Genomic DNA, 20894 nt, shown 5'->3' with positions numbered 1-20894 from the left:
CAAGGATTCATTCTGCAGGTGAACACCTGAAGCCAGCATGTGGAGGCAGAGGTAACCTGAGAAAACTTTTCCGTTTGGCTGCAGGAAGAAAAACTTCCCTCTTTCCAGTGCATCCAAGCTACCTGTTCTTCACCATGGGAATACTTTTACCACAAACGCATGCACAAGAACTCACGGCTGGGCACTGTGCCCTCAGAGCATTTGTTGGCACCAAAGAGCCTGGAAAGTGGCAATTTTTCTTGGCCCATGACTTCATCCTGGAGCTCAGACTCCCAGCCAGTTTTATTTAGAACACCCAGGGGGTTTATATCAGTGAGCACAGGATTTCAGACACCTGCCATGTTAGAGAGACAGTTTGCTTTTAATCCTAGACCGAACAATGGCTGGGGCTCACTTCCTCTGGCATGCTTTATTGACGCTTTCAGTGTTACAATTGAGTAAAGCCTGGCAGAATGTGTTGCCAGTCCAAAAACTCCAGGCAAAATTCAGCAAAAGGTCCTGCAAACTTCTGGAAAGTTTATCAAATTTGGCACGATGTTATAATCATTTAAAAGGAAGAACTCGTAAGACGTTCCAAAGCAAAATGTATTAAAAAATTAGTTTCATGTATTTTTAAATTTTACCTATATGTGCCTTTTCTCATTGCAATTTTGGGGGGAAGGTCTTGTATGCACAGAAAAATTGTTCCAAAGGTAACTCTAATTATGTTCTGAGGTGTTCAAAAAGAAGCAGTATCAGAAATCCCACTCTTCAGCCTCCTTAATACTTATAATTTATTTGTGTGGGAATACACCTCCACAAATGCAACCATCCATACGGATGGTTACTTCTCTTAGGACAAATCAGACATGAAACCATTAAAAAGAAAAAGAAAAAATAGGTTTAAGCCCCTTTTGGGTTTCTCTAGGATACAGGAAGGAAGTCTGATTTTTTTTAAGAGCTTTTATCTAACGACTGTTAGGAATGCCTTAGATGTTACCTTTCTTGTCCTCTGAGGCGAAGAGGAGAGGCTTTCCCAGATATTAAAGGATGGGCGAAAACGTTGCATCTTTAGTGGTGGAACTTTCCTTCCAATGGTTTGATACATTTTTGAGACAACCAGATATTAAAAGAAAAAAATGAGGAGGTGAACAGTCTGAATCATATCACACTTCTCTCTTTGGCTAATCAGCTTTCACCTTCTCAGCATGTCTGAGACCATAAATCTTATGTTTATTCATCCATAAATTCTAGGGAAAACAGAGCTCACAAGTTCTTCGCTCCTACTGTAAAAGGACAAACCGGTGGAGGACAAGGAGGGGGAAGAACCCATGGTTCTACCTGTGGGTTTCTGCGTCCAATCGACTCCGCTGTTTCTAGGGTGGAAGAGGGTGTGTTTTGTTTTTTCAGAAACAAAATAGTGAAACAGGCACAATACCCAACACTGGTGAGCTCACATTTTTCTAAAAGACTCTCTACTTTGGCTTATTCCAGGAAATTAAACTCTTAAGACAATAGCTACAGTGATACAAAAAAATGGGCAGAAATCCAAATTTTTAAAATCCTTTTCCTTGCAAGTCATCCTCTAACAATGTGAATGCTTAAACTGTCAGTAGAAGTTTTCAGAGTTAACTCATAAGTGATGAATTAAAGACATTAGACATTTTCAAAATCATTTCAGAGGCAAACTCCTGAGGGCCACTCTACATATGTTTCTCTGCACCATTTATCATTAGATTGTTTTACAAAACTGAAAACATCCGATCTGTACAACTGTAGAAAAATAGAGACCGTCCAATTTAGAGGTACTAACATTGACAGAGGTTTTTTTCTACAGGGGAATGGAATGGTTACTCCCACATCAAAATTAGAGGTTGTAACACTTAGGGCTATAGGTTTGGAAACCAACAATTAAGAGTAATGTTACATAAGCACAGGCTTGCCAAAACAAGCCTTCATGGACGACTATGCTGCAGTGGTCCACATGGAAAGGTAATCTCCCCAGCTCTAGGGAAAAGAATGTTCTCTATTTTTGAATGTGAGGTTTATGCTAATCAACACGTGCTGCATGACCAAAACATTCACAACAGACAAAACTGAGTCGCAGAGATCAGCACAAGTGATTCAAACTCAGCAGGAGCGAGAACGTCTAAAAACTCAAACTTGAGAGCACAAGAATCAGAAATTTGTTCCACTTTTAGAGTGACGTTTTGTAGGCAGCAGAACAGGAAACAAGTCTCTCCATTCTTGAGAGCTCGCTGCATCCTCCTCACGATGGGACAGGACGGAAGGAGACTCCTATACTTTGCCAGCACTGGCCTCTCCTGGGGCTTCCTCAGCATCTTAAAAGCTTGCGGAACGACTAGGGGAGCATTGTCACAAAGTATTTAAACCAAGTCCACAACACACAATGCCACACTGCACCCATAGTCAGATAAATCCCATCTTGACGATGTACTTCTGGAAGACAGAACTGAGTAGCAGCCCTGTGCATGGGGCAAAACTTCCCCTCGACCCACATCAGCCTCCCTGTTTGCACACAGAGTAGCAGCTAGTCACATTCAGCTTTCAAGCTCTACTATTCAAATCTTTTCTTCCTCTCAACTACAGATCAGAGACCACAGAAAAACCACCTTCTGGGCTGGAGTGGGGACAAACCTGTGCCTTGATCTAATACATGCTTTGCTTCCAGAGGCAGTGCCTAAGTTAGACCAAATCCTCCTAGGCTTGTTCTTCAAAGCATGCTGCTTCTCCTCTCTCTCACATTTAATGGACCCCCCAAGAGAAGACACCCATCCCCTCTCTCCACAACCCTGCTCCTACAACGGCTGGGCAGAGTCCCTCATTCTTCCCAACAGGAAGGAGATCAGCTGCACTCAGCCCCTTTCTTCCCTCCACTGCATATAGCTGTAGCTCAGCTTTCCCACAGCGATCCTTCTGGCACTGCCTGCTCCAGCCGAGAACACAAGTTATTGAGGTTACAGCATGATCCTGTCTAAATATGGAACGCCAGCTCCTAGGCAGCACCCGTGCAATGCCATGGGCACATGCTCTATGAGGACAGAGAAGAACTGGAAAAGAAACAACCTGAAGATCCAGCAGCCAAGGCAGCTTTCAAGACCTAGAAAAGCGTTTTTCAAATTACAAGAAATAAAGTGCTGCTGCTCATTTAACTTCCCCCTCTCAGTTCTTCTCCAGATCTGTTGCTTTTATTGATGTCCATCCCTCACCAAGATCCCGTCCTCCTTCCCCCAGCCCACCCCACGCTTACCTGAGGGGTATGCGGATTGCAATGATTCTGTCAATGGCAATAGCAAGGAGGCTGAAGATCGAACTCTGAGTCAGGACCAGGACAAAGCAGGCAATGAAAAGGCAGCCATAGAAGAAGGCACAGAAGCCAGTGCTGATGGTGATGGCAAAGGGGATTGCCAGCACACCCACCGCAATGTCAGCAGCAGCCAGGGACACCACAAAGTAGTTGGTGACGTTCTGCAGGTTGCTATTCAAGTAGACCGCCCAGCAGACCAGGATGTTCCCCAAGATGGCCAGCACAGCAATGACCAGTTCCAGGATGATGTAAGCTACGTCTGAGAGGAAGTCTTCTTTCCCATGTACTAGCATGGTGAGAGCAACCAGGCCAACGTGAGAACGTGCCAGAAAAGCTCAGCGTTCATATCTGCAGAGCACTGAACAGCCAAGACACCTCAAAGCTGCCTGGGGTCCGAAGAGCACTCAGTCGGCTGCCAGCTTGCGAGGGTGGTTCACACACATCCTTTTCTCCCCATGGCTGTTCAAGATCTTCACAGTAACAGGTGTACAGAGAAAAAAAAAAAAACAGGGCTTGCCAACTCCAGCAAAGTGGATTAACCAGACAGAGAATAATTCATCGAACTCCAGCAGATAGGGCCACAGAAGAACAGCTCACGCAGACGAACGCTGCTCCCCAGGCCACAGAGGCCAGCAGACAACACAGCACGGTGAGTGCACTGTATGGCACCGTCGCGTAGGCTCTGAATTTTTGTTTCCTGTCGACAATCACACTGCTAGTCATGGTTTCCTGTCATTTACATATGTACCAGCAACATCCTATGGTTCTCTTTTTCCCCTTTTCACCCCAGGACTTAGGAAATATTCAGCTGTAGCAAGCATTCAACTTCTTGACTTGTTTCCTTAAAACAAAAAACAAAAAAACAAAAGCCATACACGCTAAGTAATCAGCTCCACGGAGATGGAAAAAGCAAAATCTCATTAAAGTGGCATATTAAATTGATAACGGATATTAAACAGACCTAGAAGAATACATCACTGGCAAAAATCTCACATTTTGTCTATCTTGAAAGCTGCAGAGCCAAAGCCAAGGTTGAGGAAGGCAGTATTTCACAGTGGTGATGAGAAACAAGGGATGTTTTGTTTTTGAAGTTACCAACGGAGCTGGCACTTCAGCAGCTGCTCAGTAGTCTGCCCTGAAACACGAGAGCCCCACTAATCACGCCTTGGCAAGCGCTGTGCCTGCGCAGGGGAAAGGTGGAGGAGCCTTTTCACATACACCTGTCTCCTTCCCATCACAAACACAAGACTCGAGCCATCACACGCTCCCCACCCTCGTGCACTTTGTCACAAAAGTGTGCTGGACCCATGCACTGCTCTGTGATGACATGAACATTCATTCATAAGGGGTTTGTGTTGCTGGCACGTGTGTTCACTGTGTTTCCATACCGTTTCCTTTGCGTGCACCAAAGGACACCAAAACATGAGCAGCGGCAGGGGAAATAGCCCAGGGTGTCAGACAGCGACATTTTCCAATACTTCCCTGCTGAGAACAGACACTCCCTGCAAGAGTTTGTGCAAGCTCCCAACCTGCAACACCATCTTTGCTACATAAATCTTCATGCTATTAGCAAGCCATTTTTTTCTTTATACCTGCCTTTTACACAGTGTTTTTTGCATCCACAGATTCTGACACACTCTACAGACAAGGTCAGCATCATTCTTCAAGTACAACCAGCCAGAAACACACCCACCAAGATACCCCCCCACACCCCAAAGAAACACTCACAGAGGCACAACGCCAACATGATCCCTCAAAGCGTACGTTCACGCTCCCGCACTGTCATATACACAACCTGGCACGAAACTTGGTGCCACTTGCAAGGACACACACTCCCTACAGCTGCCATTGCATATGAACGCATACACACCTTCTACATGCTTACATGATCTTCACAGGTTACCTCCTATCTCTGATTCAGATGTGGGTTCATTTTACCCCCGGATTCTGCCAAAAAATATAGCAATAAAGAATATGGGCCTCATGCCACGCAGTCAAGTGATAATTGCCTGCTGTCCTACCCTGTCACTTCTGTACTGGGTTTTAAACCTTATTTAGCAAACTGTTTGCAGCAATATTTTCTCATAAATTTAAGACAAGAAAACAGAGGGCTAGGATAGTAAGAGAGGCATAGCACTAACTGATAAATCACTCACGCTCGCTTTCAGCTGCAACATGCCCCTCCAAAACAGAAGACCGACAAGTGATCTGGTGTGGTCTAACCCACTAGGGTTTCATGCCTTCACAGTTCACTCTGTGTTCTGAAGTTGGTAACTTAATTTCTCAGGACAAAATAAAAGGGTAAAGACAGTGATAATACAAGAAAATATGATTAACTTGTGATTCACATATGATCTCAGGAATATAATCTAATTTTGGACCTTTCATTGATTTAGAGCTCTATTGCTAATGCTGCATTTGAAAGGAAAGTGAATGGTTCCTGGTGGTTTGGATGTGCTTCAAAATCTAGCCTTTCCTCCACCTTCAAAAATCTTTTGTGTGCATTTTGTTTGGTTAGTGTGGGAGAAATCAACGTGAGAGATTAGTTTTTGATCTAGCTATAAAGAGGAAGATAAAGATCATTGATTTAATCTTTTTTTCAAGAACAAAAAAACCCAAGAAGTTTCTGTGTTGCCTATCTTCTTTTAGCAAATAACCTGTGTTCCACTGACCTCCCAAACATTGCTTCTACTTACTTGTATTTCAGTGATGCTAATGGTATGCTCCTATATCACTTCTCCAATGTCTGATTATCCATTTCAGGTCCTAATGGGTTTGTTTCAAACCAGTGATACTGGAAACACCCCCCACCAGCCTGACTTCCAGGGAAAAGGATTAGAATTCACATCAAATAGACACAAAGAAAACCTGGAAGGAGAGAAAACAGAAAGGGCAAGATGAAAACTATGCTACAATACTCTGTGCATGCAAGAAAGGGACAAAAAGTCAGGAAAAAGGCAGCAGGGAAAAAAAGTTAGGGGAAGCTATGGGGTAAAACTGGTCTCTAAGAAAGAGACCACGTATCCATGTATCACATGGTTATGCCCGAAAGCTCTGAAGCGGGTGCTAAATCATGTTCTTAATACCACAGCAGCACAGACAGCGATGAACCAATACTTTGGCAATGGAGGGGGAGCCCTTCACATGCCCCATTTCCTAGCACCCTCTCCCCTTTCCATGCAGCTCAAGCTCACGACCAAACTCCAGCTGTAGGACCAGTTAAGAAAAATTCCAAAAATTATTGGGATGTACTTGAGACAAAACTAATGCTATGTAAAATAAACCAATCAAACAAAAGCATAAACTACTCTGCGAGATGAAGGCAAAAGAACTAAAGAAACACCTTTCTGAAAGCAATTAACGTTCGAAGCGGTCGAGCACATCCAGACACCAAGAACGTTTACATAAAGTACTACTGTGTTGCTCTTGCACCTCATACTCTTATGAGGTGTAACACCTCAGCAGAGGGGACCAAAGTGAAATTACTGGACTATTCTTTCGCATTTCAGAGCTTCCTTTAGTAACATTACGGATCATATTAATCCCAGATGCATTTTGTTTAACCTGACTCTTTCAATGGCTCCTCTCTGACTAACCCGTTTTCCCGGTGGGCATGGAGTGAACGCCCTATGCTGTGGAGGTCCCCCAGATATTAATCATTTAGTACAAAGACAAAGCTGGAATTACCTACAGCTCTGCACGTATCCTGAAAAAGAACGATGCTGGAATCTGAAGTTTAACGATGACATCACATCCTATTTCCTGACACAATGCTTTTTAACCTTCTCCTGCAACCATTTGTTTCCTAGTTTGATTTTAACTTTCTAATGTAGCTTTGAATTTGTCTAGTCCCTTGTTTCTCAACCTCCCTTCACAAATGGTGGCCTGATTTTTCAACCCAACCCCTAGCCGTTTAATTCCAAAGCAATCTGTCAGATGTTACATCCAGAAGAGGACGGCATGTCCTCCCACCCCGCTCCACTCTGCTCCCAGATGGGCTGGGAAGCAATTAGAGAGTTCTGCAGAGCCAGAAACCAAGAGAAATGACCAAAGCTGAGCAGGTGTCCCAGTCAAGACAAAACAGTATTTTGTGTCCACTTCAGCACTACTGCTTCTGTGGTAGCAACAGACATTAGAAAAAGTAATTATTAGCCATACAACCCCAGCAACATGAAAGGCCTTGCACCTGCTACCTACAAAAGGTGCCACAACCCAGGAGGTTCCCCAACCCAGGAGGTTCCCCATGTTTCACCCAAACTTACCCCTTGCCTCATTCATCTCCTGCACTGTCAGCCTGAAATAGCTTTCACCCAATACAATACAGGGTCTTTGATTGTAGAAGTATTTCCAACTTGTTTTAAAACAACTATAGGCTCAGTGTTTCTGTGCTCATGGCTAGAAATTTACTGCATTTACAGGGACAAAATGAAATACCACCTAGAGAAAAAGACACATATTCTGAAGAAATAGAGATTTATTACAGAATCATCCACTTCATGCAAGACTCAAAGGCTCAGCAACTAGGTCTGACAAATTAAAATTAATTAACAGCCCGTTTTACTCACTGGGAAAGTGTATATTAAACCTCTTGGGCCCTTGAGGGATCAATATTGCAAGCTTCTCAAAACTTAGGAAAAATAACCTGTATCACGCAACCTGCTGGACAGCTACAATTAGTATTTCTCCTCAAGCTCATGTTTCATTTTGTTAATTGGATTAATTCTTCCTTGATACCCTGGGCTATGTTCCGGCCTTTTCCCCATTATTAAATAAACCTTTCTTGCCACTCACAAACCCGTAAAGCTGTTGCCCTGTTCGCTTTTAGTGATTTGGAACACTCTGTTCTCGCTCATATTTCAGCCTCAGTGAAAAACTGCTCCTTGAAAATTCAATAAAGCATCTGAACAGCACGTTCCCATGAAGCAATTCACCACTGGAGACTGAGCAAGCTTTTGTTTGGGATCTCCAGTTGGTTTTGGATGAAGGTGTTGCTCCTACAGTCTACTGAGTGCCAAAGAGCCCAGGTGAGCACTAGCCACTGTTGGGCTCAAATAGCACTCCTAAATACATTTATCTCCTGCTCTTGTCCCCTTTAGGCTGAGTTTAGTTATCTTGGTTTTGGATCCCCATGCTCCATTACACTGGTAAGGAGAAGACTCCTTCCTCTCTCATTGTGTTGGACTGATGTATTTGACAGCGTCTGTGACATGCTGGTTTGACAGCTCCTCTTGAGATACATTAGCAAAATCCCTCAAGGAATAGTGGCCCTCGGTGCACCCAAGACAGTCTGTGGGCATGCAGGTAACAAACTAGAGCTTCCTCGGCCTTCCCCCAGGAGCTGTAGCTCCTCCCAGGCTCCAGACAAGATTGTTTTTTCCTTGTTTGCTTCAGGATGGGGGAAATAAGGCAGGAATGCAGCAGGCAGCTCATGTGAGGCCAGCGGGGAAGGGGAACGGTGGCCCTTTCAGGAGACAACATCCAAGAACAAGACTCATTCCACAGATAACAGCCTCACATCTCCTCCTGACAACACGACCCTTCCCAGGTACCAGCCACGTACAGATCACCTAGTTCCCTTAGGGAAAATCCTTGAATTCGCATACAGCAATAAGCAGAAAATTGGTGCTGCTAACTCACTTGTTTTCTACCTTCCAAAGCCTGGAGGGGAGAGATGCTTGTCAGTTTTTATCCTCTCTTTGAAAGCCCTTCAGCTCAAAGAGAATCTCAGTATTTTTCAAATCAAAGTTTCTAAGAAATCTTGTCTCTCACCATATCTTTAAATAAGCCAACGTGCACACAAGCTTTACACGAATTCACAAAAGATATTTGATGACTGCCTCACGCAGAATGGCTTCCCCATGCCCTTCACTGCTTCACACGGCCCGCGTGGTTGGAGCCGTCAGAGAGCAGCCTCGCGGCTTCTCTCCCTCCTGCTGAAGGACGCAGAGACACAGCTGGGTTGGGCAGGAGAGAGGAGGAAGGGAGGCATCACATGTCTCACCAAGACATACTTCTTCTGGCTCCTCTATTTCCTTTATTATTGGCTGCATTTTTAAATGATCTTTTAGGTCATCTGCTTACAGTAATAGGAGGAAATTAAATATTAATAATAGACTATTTCCCTCTAGACTGTCTTTTGTTAACAAAGGATACGAGTGAAACAAAGCAGGCAAAATTATCAACGCACCACGCTCTTGGTTTTCAGGTATCTGGAGCGCTTGCAGTTTCCATCAGCCTTCAGCGGAGCTACAGGTGCCCGATCTCTTGCACGCCTGCCTTCGTGGACACCCACACAAACGCAGCAAATGGTGATGTCTAGGAAGCGTTGGTCTATCAAAGGGCTCCACGTTGCAGTTGGACCCTTGCAGGGCATCTTGTTTCAGACCTTATCCAACACATCACCCGGGTCACTGATGTTCTGCCTGAGAAAAACTCAGGGCCAAGGATCCTCTGAAGCACAGAGCCTGCCTCCCTGCGGGGAGCGAGGTCTCTCACCAGCGTAAAAACCTACGCCTGGGCAATGAGATCCCAGGAACGGCTCTGCCAGTTCTCCAGAAACGCTGAACAAAACGAGGGCTCCAGCTTTTCTAAACTTGCTCTAATCCCCTCTAACAGGAAAACAGCAGCCCTTCAACGCTTACTTACAACCTCCACGCCACCTACTTGCGCAAGGGAAAAGCGGTGGCTCTTCAGAAGTCTGTACTGCCCCTGATCTTTGTAAGTTCAGGCATGTGGCAGAGGGACACTATTTCTGCTTTGCATTTCCAGCTCTGCTGCAGTTCAGGTCCAAAAAGGAGCCTCTGTTCACAGTGAGAACAAACAGGGCGAATCTGGGTGCAGACAAAAGTCTTCACTGACGAGGGGGATTACTGGGATAACAGACACCTATGCTGCTCTATCAGTAACAGCAATAAAAAGCATAAACGATCAAACCCTTCAACTCTGTCTCACTTCTCTCTTCTCGTCTTGTTTATTCCCAATATAAAATCACAAATCAAAACTGTCAAAAAAGAGAAACCGCATCAGAAAACAAGTAAAGGTCCTAGCACAGATGAGCCAGCTAACAGAAACGGCTAATCTGAAACCAGTATTTCAGCTTTGCCTCCTGCCCTCCAAGTACTAGAAGTGGATTAATTTTTATTGCAGTAGCGGAAGAGAAGACTGGAACAGAACACATTTGACCTTTTTTTTTTTCCCTTTCCTCTTTTTCCCCCTAAATGGATGTTACAAATGTTTAAAATCAAGTAAGAAAAAAAAACCTCACAGTAACGATTTCCACGTTAACAATCACAGAAAAGCCAGGAAGGGCAAAACTAAGTAAGGCTGAATGACCAGCCGCTAAAGAAGCTGGAGCAAACAAACGAGCGGCAGGAGAAAGGGTCCCCTGTGCCCACTAGAGGCGGCTTGTCTCGCTGCCCTAGTGCTACTGGGCAGCAGGTGTCACGACACAACACCAAAAGGCACAAAAACACATTGGATTTTGGAACAAACTATTTGTATCCAGGATTAACGACATCAATTCACCTACAGTGCCATTGCCAAAAATAAAAAATGGAGCATTTGGATAACTTTTCATAATACAGACATGTAAAAAAGCATAATTAAAACAAAGCACCCTGGCCACAAAGAAGTTACTGCTACCAACATCACCCACAATGTCTCTGAGGATCTGGTTTTCCTTTTCTGTGTGAGGGAAAAGCTGAAAGTTAAATCTCACCTCCCCTCGGCCCTGCCAAAGCCAACTGCGTTCACACACGAGGAATAAAACAAGAGAAACGAGGAACAGGATTTCAAGAAGAGGCGACCCACTGAGGAATACAGGCTAAGGAAGAATTTGCTTCAGAAATACTTACCATGCGCTAGCAATAGCTAACGTGCCCATTCTGGTATATTTTAAAGCAATGGTGTGGACTTCGCTCCAGATGCCACCTCACCTCTATATGAAGTTTCAAGACACGCAGTCCCAAATTTTGTTTATCTGCCCATTTGCCTGCATTTCTATCCAGCTGTTCCCAAACCCTATTGCCTTCTCGAACCGCAGGTGTGCACCCCGGCCGCAGAGCCCGGCTGCCTCCCCTCTGAGCGCCGTCGCGCTGCAGGCCGCAAGAAGGGTTCGTCGAAGCCCTGCCACGGTGAACCCAGACCGCCTGGGCTCCGGCGCGGGCTGCGCTCCTCGACCAGGGCAGCCAACGTCACGTCTTCCATAGTAGAAGGAATAGGCTTTTTTCCCCAGTATCTCTCTGTGTGGCTTAAAATCCGCAGCCCAAGGTGTCCTACCCCAGCCTGGTGAAGGCACTGGACAATATGAACAGGGATGAGAGACTCCTACCCGCCTCGGAGCCAAAGCCCACCTGTATCACGGCTTTAGCTCGTCTGTCGCTCACACACTGGCGCCTCTGAGCGACGGCGGTTATTGCGGACCCACCGTGGAGCGCGTCTGCCCGGGACCCACCGTGGAGCGCGTCTGCCTGGGTGTTTGGACTCGCACCCCACCGCAAGACAAAAGCGGTCAGTCCTCTCGGACGGCTAACGCAGCCCATCACCTCCCCCCTTCCCAGCTCGTTCCCTTCTCTTACCGTTTTGAGCAGGGAGACAGCGGCAGGGTGCAGCCGGCGCTGCCCGGCCCGGGCTCTGCGCGGGCTGCTCGCCGCTGCCCCAGCCCCAGGCAGCGAGCGCGCGCGCCTCGTGCCGCGCAGCGCCCGCTGGTTTGCGGCCCGCGCAAGAACCCCTAACTCCCGCGGGGCTCCGGGCAGGATCCTGGCCTCTCGCACCCCCAGGCTGCGCACCGCTCAGCTTGTCACCCAGCTCCCAGCGAAACAGCACGTAGACAGACTGACAACGCTGGCGTCGCGCGCTCACCCCAGAAGCCGGCAAAAGCAGTTTTTTTGCCCAGCTAGTTTCCAGCAACTTTCCCTCTTCTGTTTCCTTAAGATGCTTATCCTGACCGGCTAATCCTCCTTCACTCTGGGTCACCCCTCATCACCCCACCAGCCTTTCTGCCTCACAGTCTCAAAGCCATCTACAAAGTATTTTTAGGCCTCTCCCAACCTCTGTGCTGGAGGACTTGAGGCTCTGATGTCTCAAGGCCACATGCCCTTATTTAGTTCCCCCGCCTCCTCCGCTATGACTTGCACCATACTTCTGTCGCTCTTGCAAAATGACTTGCATTTTCACTATCACAGTCAGCCAAGCCAACACGGGCCTTTCTAGAGGTACTCGCAGCTTCTTATTTTTCTTAAATAAAGTCCTTGATTATAGTCCGATTTATTAAGAACTGTCCAGTGTTGCTGCTTACTGATCCCCACAGCGTAACGCTCAGCTGATGCTCTGAGGACTCTAACAAAGTCTTTCCTTCATTTCCTAAGTCCTTGTGCTGTGGTGAAAGCACATCCATTTAGACGTGACAGCCGGCTACTTCTGCTCACTTCCTCTGACTCCGTGCAGGCCACAGACGCCGACGCTCAGGGGTGGGGAGAGCACGCGCCGCTGGCAAAAGTGACGTTTCTAGGGACACTTTCTTTCCCTCTGCATCAAACTACTGCGCTGGAGAGCCGGTAGCCATTCATAAATCACTTTATAAAACATTCCACTGGATCGAGCATCTTGCCAGCTGTTTGTAAGTTAGCGTGCTTGCCTACGGGGAACAGAAGGGCAAGGAGACCGGCAGCAAGCAGGCTGCTACGACAGCGACATCTCTATCGTACATGGAAAGCGGTCCTTGACTCCTATGAAAACCTAAGATACTTCACAGTTTCTGCGCAGTAGGACCATAAAAAGCTCCAGCTGTAAAGACATCTGCAACCATTTCTCAAATGCACGACAGCCACCGTCCTCACAACCAGCAGGACAAAGATAAGCCAAAAGAGATTCCCCAGGGAAACTCCTTAGGGACTGCGGTATTTGACTCCAAGTTCAAAAGAAGTTAGTCCGGCAGAGATGGAGCCAAAAGAGGCCCCCACAAAACAGGCATCCCCAGCCTTTAGGGTGGTTTCTACCCAAACGGACCGAGTTCCTCTTTTGCTTAATCATACAGCTAGGCTGTCCTGGTGGCTACGTGGAGGAAAAGGAAGATCTCCCTTCAGGAAAGAGGCAGGAAGAACAACAACTGTCACTGAACCCTCGTTCCAGTTTTCATCCCAAGAATAACAGCTCCTTACCTACCTATCACCTGCAGGAACTGGCACCGCTTAGACGTACCAGAGAAAAACAGTCACCTAACCACATCCAGTCCCCCAGAACTCCCTATGTCTACCCAGCTTATAATCCTAAACTCATAATGGGCAAGCAAAGTTTGGATCAGCATCTAAACAAAACCAAAAAAATCCCCAAACAAAAAACCAAAAAAACCCAAGAGATTAATGTATTTTAAGTGTCTAACACAGTCAGGTGCCTCAGTTTCAAGGGATCCAGCTAAAGAGGTCTGATTTCTCGGAGGGAGGCACCTTTTGGAATCGTGGTACTTTAAGGGATCGACTAGATAGCCATTAGCACAAGCCATTTTGGCTTAAAATGCAAGACCTAAAGGCCTCAGGACATGTAACTAATTTTTTAAAAGTCAGCGTGCTTCCTCACACATGCTCTGGGAACTGTAATGGTGCTGGTGGCCGCCCAAGTCAGCCTGATGTTATTTTCCATCGTCCCATTGAACCTGGGCACTGATCTGTGGATTAGACGTCTGTGGAAACTGTAATCATTCAAATCAATTTCAAGCACGTCTCTCTTCTGAAGAGAGTACCGAGGAGCCAAACACCTCTTGACTGTCTTTTGTCCTGGGAAATTTTTCTTACGGAAAAACCCAGCGCGTGCCCAAGGATATGGACCTCATGCTGAAACCAAAGCTGTTATCAGCACACGACGTGATATTTAACAGCCTACTTCCCTTAACTCCTTAACCTCAACGCCTGATTCATACCAGGATCTGACAGCCCCGCTCTGAGGAAACCTCAACAGCCAAAAGGACAGGTCAACTTTTAGAGGACTCTCCCGGTACCATGTGGGGGCTGTGAGCAACGGTCAACATCACAGACAGGCAAAGGTTCGAGTCCCTCCAGCAAAGAGGACAGAAACGCTTATGCTCCTTCAGTAAGGAAAAAAGAGGACAGAAGCAGGAGGAGGCCACAATAGGGGAAAACAAAACAAAATAGCCCCAAAGAAGCAAAACCAGGAGAAAAACGGGAGGGACACTGAGGCTGACTACTAAACGAGGAAAGAAACTTCTAACAGGGAGAGCAGTGCAAACCTCGCCACTCCCAGTCAGACGCGTTAGAAGAGCAGAAGGAGACCAAATTACACCGCGCTCTGGTCAGCAGCATTACTCACTCGAGGACGCCAGGGCCCGGCCCCGCGAGAAATGCAGACGGGACCCCCAGCTGGCACTGGTTCGGGTTCAACTCGGCTCCACCAGCAAACAGTCCTTCCCCTGCCCTCCGGGAAGAGCTGCTGGACAGGGAGCCACGACTGTCCCTGTGAGCGTCGCCTGGGATAAACACCGGGGACGCGGACACAGAGAACGCTGTATCTCAACTAGCGGCAGATAAAAACAGCCTGAATCTGCAAGATACTAGAGGCCTCTTGAGAACGGCCGAGTGCCTTCCACCCTGGATGTGAGTGCAATCACAAATGCTAATCGACGTGCAGATAGGAGCCCAGCATGTCATCCGTCACGTCTCCCAAGCTGCAGGAAAAACCCCCTTTCCTCTCCTTGTATCGGAGAGGGACAGGAAGATTCCCTCATCCTCTGCCTGAGCCAGCCTTTCCCTCCCCCTGCCCGTCTACTCCTGGCTCAAACCATCCCTGCGAGAAGTTTCACTCCCCGCTAACTTCTCCATTGTCTCAGATGCATTGTTTGTAAATGTTCCCTAAAAATGCTATGTAAAGCAATCTCAACTCCTGTTTCAGATCTTTCCACATCCCCCCTGTAACACCTGGCCTTTATCTCTTTACCTGTCAGATAGTGATAAACCTACCGCATGCAACCCCAGACTTATCATTTAAGATAAATACAATCCATCTTGTAGCTGTCATCTCTTTTCAAACCCTGCCCTCTATGGCTGTATTTGTAGTTGTAGCAAATTACTTATTTTCTTTGGGCTTGAAACATGTAGCTTTTTCAAAAAAAAAATCAAAATACGTTAGCAAGAGATGCAAAACATACATGAAATTTCAAGCCTGGCCTTCCCGGCACTACATTTCCTGCTCCTTTGTCAGCAAGGACATTTTTCTACTCCTGCTCTTATACATTTTCTACAATGGTATTTGTATATATTAACATTATTGATTGTATTTTATGTTACCTGCTAATTTTTTAATAACCAACCAACAAGCACAATGACAAAAAGCATGCTTTTTCCAAAACAAGTCCTAAACTAAACACATAGGGTTGAGTGAGTTGCTTCAATATAAGCAGCTAGTGAGTTTCCAAGTGCTCTGAACCATTCCCTGTATCTCTGCTGTCACTTCTGAAGGGCACGTGTCTCCCTTAGGTGCTATCTCGTTCTCTGCCAGCTCCCCACACGGGTGTCTCAGACGGCACCAGATGTCTGTTTAAGGCACCTGAACCAAGCCCAGGGTGCCCTGAAGAGGAATGGACAACGCTTATGCTCAAACACGTTCTGCAGCAGAGTTTTCTCTTTTGCCTGCCAGCGATCACCTCAAATGTGTAATTTTTGCAGAGGCCTCTTGTTGCGTGTGGCTTTTCTCTGAACTCTCCAAAGCTTTCTCTTAGTGGCTCATCAGCTCTTATAACCTCGTCACCATGTGTTTATCCAAGCAATTTTGGCCTAACTTTACAGTTCTATGTGGCATTGTAATTGCAAAGTCCTCACGCAGCACTGCAGATTTCCAGCCACATCAAACCCAAGGTATCCAGCTTTCCATACAATTTACTTCTTACAGAATTCAGGCTGAGGAGTGAAAGAGATCACAGCCCTGATCATCCACTCACAGAGCCAGCAGGTATCCAGGCTAATTCTAGTTCTAAGGTTGCCTTGGCCGATCCTCTGTGGGTTACTCTCTGCGGTTAAGATGACGAAGGAGTTAGAGCAAAGGAGGTTTAAGTTGGCCATGGGGGGGTTTCCTGCACGCCAGGAAAGGGTGGCGTCTCCACTGCAGATCTTTAAGAACAGGATGGACAAATATCTGTCAGGAATGGCACAAAGCATAGCTGATCCTGCCTTCAGGCAGAGGAATGGATTAGATGACCTCGAAGTACCTCCTGAGGATATTTTCCATAATTGAGAGTTGCATGTGCCATCTGGTCATTCCGATCTACAGAGATTTACTTCAGAAAAAAACGTGCAATACAACCAATAATTATTCTTGACACAGATGTAACCTTTGCGAGGGGAGAGACATCTTCTGATTTTACAGAGGAAACACAAGCTTCCAGAGGTTAAATGACCTCAAGGCAACAAGGCCAGTCTTGCATGTATTTGTCCAGACCCTTTTTCCTTCCCTGGCCAGCTCTTCGTCCCTAACTGACCAAACCTTAACATTCAGCCACATGAGCATCTCATTAAGAAGGCAACTTTCTCCTCCTTTTTAGGATGAGCAGAAAGGCAAAGAACCGGTACTAGTGTGTTCACACCATTCGGGTGCTATTTGTTGCTGCAAAACCTGAAGGTGGTCCATGAGGCATCAAGCTGCCCAGTCTTAAATAACAGACACCCGAGGAAAAGTAGTAACTTGCTACTGACTTGCGAGAATCCTTCCTAATTCCTTGACACAGAACTCAAGATCTCTTGTTTTTTAGCTTAGAGTCCAGCAACAAAGAAAATGCTTCAAGACTGCATCTCTTTTTATTTCAGATGAGAAAACAAAAAGGACCTAGAGTGTTATTCATCACCCACACAGCCCAGAGAGCACAAATAAGAGCTGTCTTCTCTTCAACCTGAAGACAAGGCCATGCTTTGCAGGACACCAACAGACAGATGCCAAGGTTGGCCTTAGGATAGAAAAAAAAAAAAACCCCAAACTCACTCTTACAACTGAGCAGAACTCTTAGGTGAAGAGGGCTTAGCCACACTGCGTCTTGTCCCATCTCGCATGCAAAAATAGGGGTGGAAATGTCAAACTGAAGCAAAGAGCTGAAGCATAGTGAAAATAACTGTTTTGGCGGAAAATCTGTGAAGCCTTGAACATCCTGTGTTGATGAGAAATCATACAGCCATCAGTCACCCAGGCAAAACGGAAGCGGTAAAGGGGGAGGTTTTCCCTCTGTACCCGATGGAAAAGCTGCCAGGCTCAAGACTGAAGGGGGACGTACGCAGCCATCCGGCCCAGACCCTTCGCAGAAACGCAACTGAAAAGAAGAGTGAACATTTAAAACAGTCTCTCCAAAGCCTCCTCCTGGACTGAGCTTTTCCCAGTAGTTCCTAAGAGGGCTTAAGCACATGGCTCAACATAAAATCCATTACAGAAGATTAAACAAAAAGATGAATAGCTTTTAAAAGTTGATTACATTCAAATGCAGTAGTGCCAGCAGCCCTTATGGAAACATCCCATTAAAATATCAGCAAAAATAGAAATGCAAACACAGGAGACCTGGCAGAAGGCTTTTCAGCTCTGATCTTCAGTGCTTTCTGTCCCCACTGACAGAAGGACAGAGGCTAAAAACATCATTACTAGGCTGACATCCCTTGGCCTGACACAGGACGATGCTGATTCTATTTTTCATGCATAAATACACATATGGGAAGTGAGACAGATTACGTGTGTGTAAATTACAAACTTATCACATGAACAGGGTAAAAAAGGAGGCCTGTCTTCTTGTCTTTTCTTTCTTTCTTTCTTTTATTTTTTTTAAACACTTATGAACCTTGGAGTAGGTCGTTTTTATTTTATATACACACATACATGTTTGCAGTTTGTACCCTTGTGTTTTCCCTACAAATTCAGAGGTTCATAGCTTTCCCAGCTAATTCAGAATTTCATCTGTTTCCCACGTTAGACAGGATTAAGTTTTCACATTATTCTTAGGATATATGATTACGTTTATATTGACTTTTTTATCGAGATCAAAATAAGGCCTTTCTTCCACAGATCTAATCCAACTGAAATATTTCTCACATCCCGATTGCTCACTCTACCTAATCTTTCTTGGGCAATACGTCGCGGTGGCTCGCTAAAGGCCAGGGAGCCGGCCACGCTCCCTTTCTGCTACATGCCCGAGAACGAATTTATCAATCAGTTGCAGTCCCTCTCGTACACGGGCCCGAGACTTACGAGTCCGATAAGAAACCTGAAAACAAATACTTCCAAAGATAGAGTTATCTAATAGTCGACCATCTGCTTAGCGAAATAATTTTAAGTAGTTAAGGCAATTCTATTAGCCGCTATTTGCTAAATGAGTCACGCTGTCCGCCAGGTTAACCCTTCCCGCCTCCGCCGCGGCCCCGCTGCCCGCGGGAGCGCGAGGAAGGTGCCCGCGGCCCTTCGGCTACGCGGCAGCGCAGCCAGCGAGGCCTCCGCGCCCTCCGTCGACCCAGCGCGCCGGGGCACGGCGCGGCAGGCGAGCGGGAAAAGCACCTGGCGGCAGCGTCCCCTGCGCGAGGGTGAGGGCGGCGCTGGGCGGAGCCCGCCCGCCGCTCGACGCCTTCACTCGGGACGGGCCGCTCGGGAGCCCCGCGGGCCCCGGCCGGCCCAGAAGGGCGCAGTCAGGGCCCCGTCCTTCGCCGGTCCTCCCCCGCGCGCCGAGGTCCCCCCGCAGCCGCCCGGCCAACAGCGGCCCCGGCGCGGCCCAAGGGGCGCCGCCGCTGAAAAGCCCTCCGTGGTGCGGACGAGGCAGAGCCGGAGCTTTTGGGGGGCGAGGGACGGCACAAGGCGGCAGGTGGGGGTAAGGCTGTTCTGCCTGCACCCGAGGGCGGCGGCTCGGGGAGCTGGCAGGGGGCGGCGGGCTCCTGGGGAGCCGCTGCTCTGGCGTTGGTCGCTTGCAAGCGCAAACCCGAGGAGCGGGACGGGGCAGGAGCGGGCGCTGGGGGGACAAAGTCCGGCAGCTGGTGTGTGACGGGCGACCAGCGGAGCGCGGCGCGGGGGTGTGTCGGGCCGCTGACAGCCGGCGACCGGCGAGGCGGGAAGAGCGCGGGCGCCGCCGGCACCGCGGCAGCCGGGCCGGGCCGGGCCGGGCCGCGCAGAGCCGCGGAGAAGCGCCGCCGACAGAAACCGCCCCCGCCGGGGGCGCCGCAGCCGCGGGGCGGGACAGGCGGCGCCCGCGGCCGGCGGGGGCCGCTGGCTACAGTCGCGGAGGGGCAGCGGAGGCGGCGCGGGGGCGCAGACAGCCCGAAAGCAGCGCGGGGAACCGCGGACGCCCGAGCGCCCGGCCCGGGGGCTCCGCGGCCGCACGGGGCGGCCGCCCCTCACCGCGCAGCCCGGCCGCGCCCGCGCGTCACTCACCTGCCCTGGCCGCGCCGGCAGCGAGCGGCCGAGCCGGAGCGGAGCGGAGCCGGAGCCGCCGGGGCGCTGCCGCTGCCGCCGCCGCCGCGGGACGGGGACGCGGGACGCCCGGCGGCGCGGAGCCGGCGGCAGCGCCCGCGCGCGGCTCCCCCTGGAGGGCGGCGCGGGCGGCGCGGCGGGGGCGGCGCCGGGGCGGCGCGCAGGGGCCGGGGCGGCGGCGCCGGGGGGCCGCGGAGCCCCCGGGGAAGCGGTGCCGGCGGCCCGCGTCCGCCCCGCGGGACCTGCGAGCGCCAGGAAGGGGCTTTTACTGCGTTTTATCCGTTTATACTGAAAGCGGGAAAGGAAAGGAGGGTTTTCTCCGTGCGCTGTTTTAAGCGTATACCTCTTTCTGGGCAGGAAAACTCACGGCGGAGTTGAAGGCTGCAGCTGCGGCACGTGGCACAGGGCAAGGGGATGCAGAGCCTAAAGGGCACCGCCGGCAGAGAGAACGCACAGTTCTTCTCTTTTCTGTTCAACTTTCATTACTGCCCCCCCCCCCAAAAAAAGTAAACGCCTGTGCATTACTATTTTGAAGTCTCTAAGGGCTCTTAGTGAGTATATTAAATATTTTACAGAAGTTTCACATTCGCCCTCAGCGTAGGTCGCTGTGGCACCCAGCAGCGTGCAGACGCGCGTTGCCCGTGCAGAGGCGGACAGCGAGCAGGAGCCGCTGGGGGCTGCCCGGCTCGTGGGCCACCGCGGCCCGTCCAGAGCAGGAGAGGACCTCTCCGGGCCTGGAACCCGCTGCTCTTGGGGGGGCTTCTTCCAAGGTTTTTAAATCTTTTTGTTTGTTTTTTAATTTTACATCTTCCTGCATATGGACATTACAAACAGGGAAAAAACACCAGCAAGACTCCCCACTTCCACTGCCCCTGTGGACCCCAGACCAGGGGGGTCCACAGATTTCTCAGACCCAGGCTCTGAGAAATCACCAGCCAGTGCCAGCCAGCCAGGACAGGCTCCTCCGCTTAGTGGTAGCCACACAGTGGATGCTCGCACCATGCAACAAAACCACTGTTTCAGGACTCGAGTCCAGAGATATTTTGCTCACGCTACATCTGCCGGGAGCATACATGCATCACTTTGATCCACAGGCAACTCAGCAAGAGCGTTAAGTGTTGCTCGACATTTTCAGGCACACGCTATGTCAAGACAGGAG

The 20894-nt window shown here is 48.6% G+C and overlaps 1 protein-coding gene across 11 annotated transcripts in view; it reads right to left on the bottom strand.

Moving 5' to 3' along the window:
• The window catches only part of ADORA2A (adenosine A2a receptor), a 51441-nt gene extending 31609 nt beyond the window's left edge, over positions 1 to 19832 (bottom strand). For 5 of the 11 annotated variants that reach the window (XM_068910658.1, XM_068910660.1, XM_068910662.1 and 2 more), the window contains exons 1-2: positions 19697 to 19832; positions 3251 to 4148 (exon numbers count right to left, since the gene is read on the bottom strand). In XM_068910658.1, coding sequence (XP_068766759.1) covers positions 3251 to 3600 — 350 coding nt within the window. In that variant the 5' untranslated portion in view covers positions 3601 to 4148; positions 19697 to 19832. Of the gene's footprint in view, positions 1 to 3250; positions 4149 to 5177; positions 5255 to 6003; positions 6176 to 7569; positions 7745 to 9494; positions 11731 to 11883; positions 11903 to 14626; positions 14931 to 19696 lie in introns of those variants that run through there. The other 6 variants (XM_068910655.1, XM_068910652.1, XM_068910654.1 and 3 more) reach the window with 6 other exon arrangements.
• Between the last annotated feature and the right edge of the window lie 1062 nt (positions 19833 to 20894).

Source organism: Struthio camelus, chromosome 17, assembly GCF_040807025.1.
Source record: "Struthio camelus isolate bStrCam1 chromosome 17, bStrCam1.hap1, whole genome shotgun sequence".
NCBI lineage: Eukaryota > Metazoa > Chordata > Aves > Struthioniformes > Struthionidae > Struthio > Struthio camelus.
Note: the sequence above shows the minus strand (reverse complement) of the source record. Positions and strands in the feature narration are given on the sequence as shown.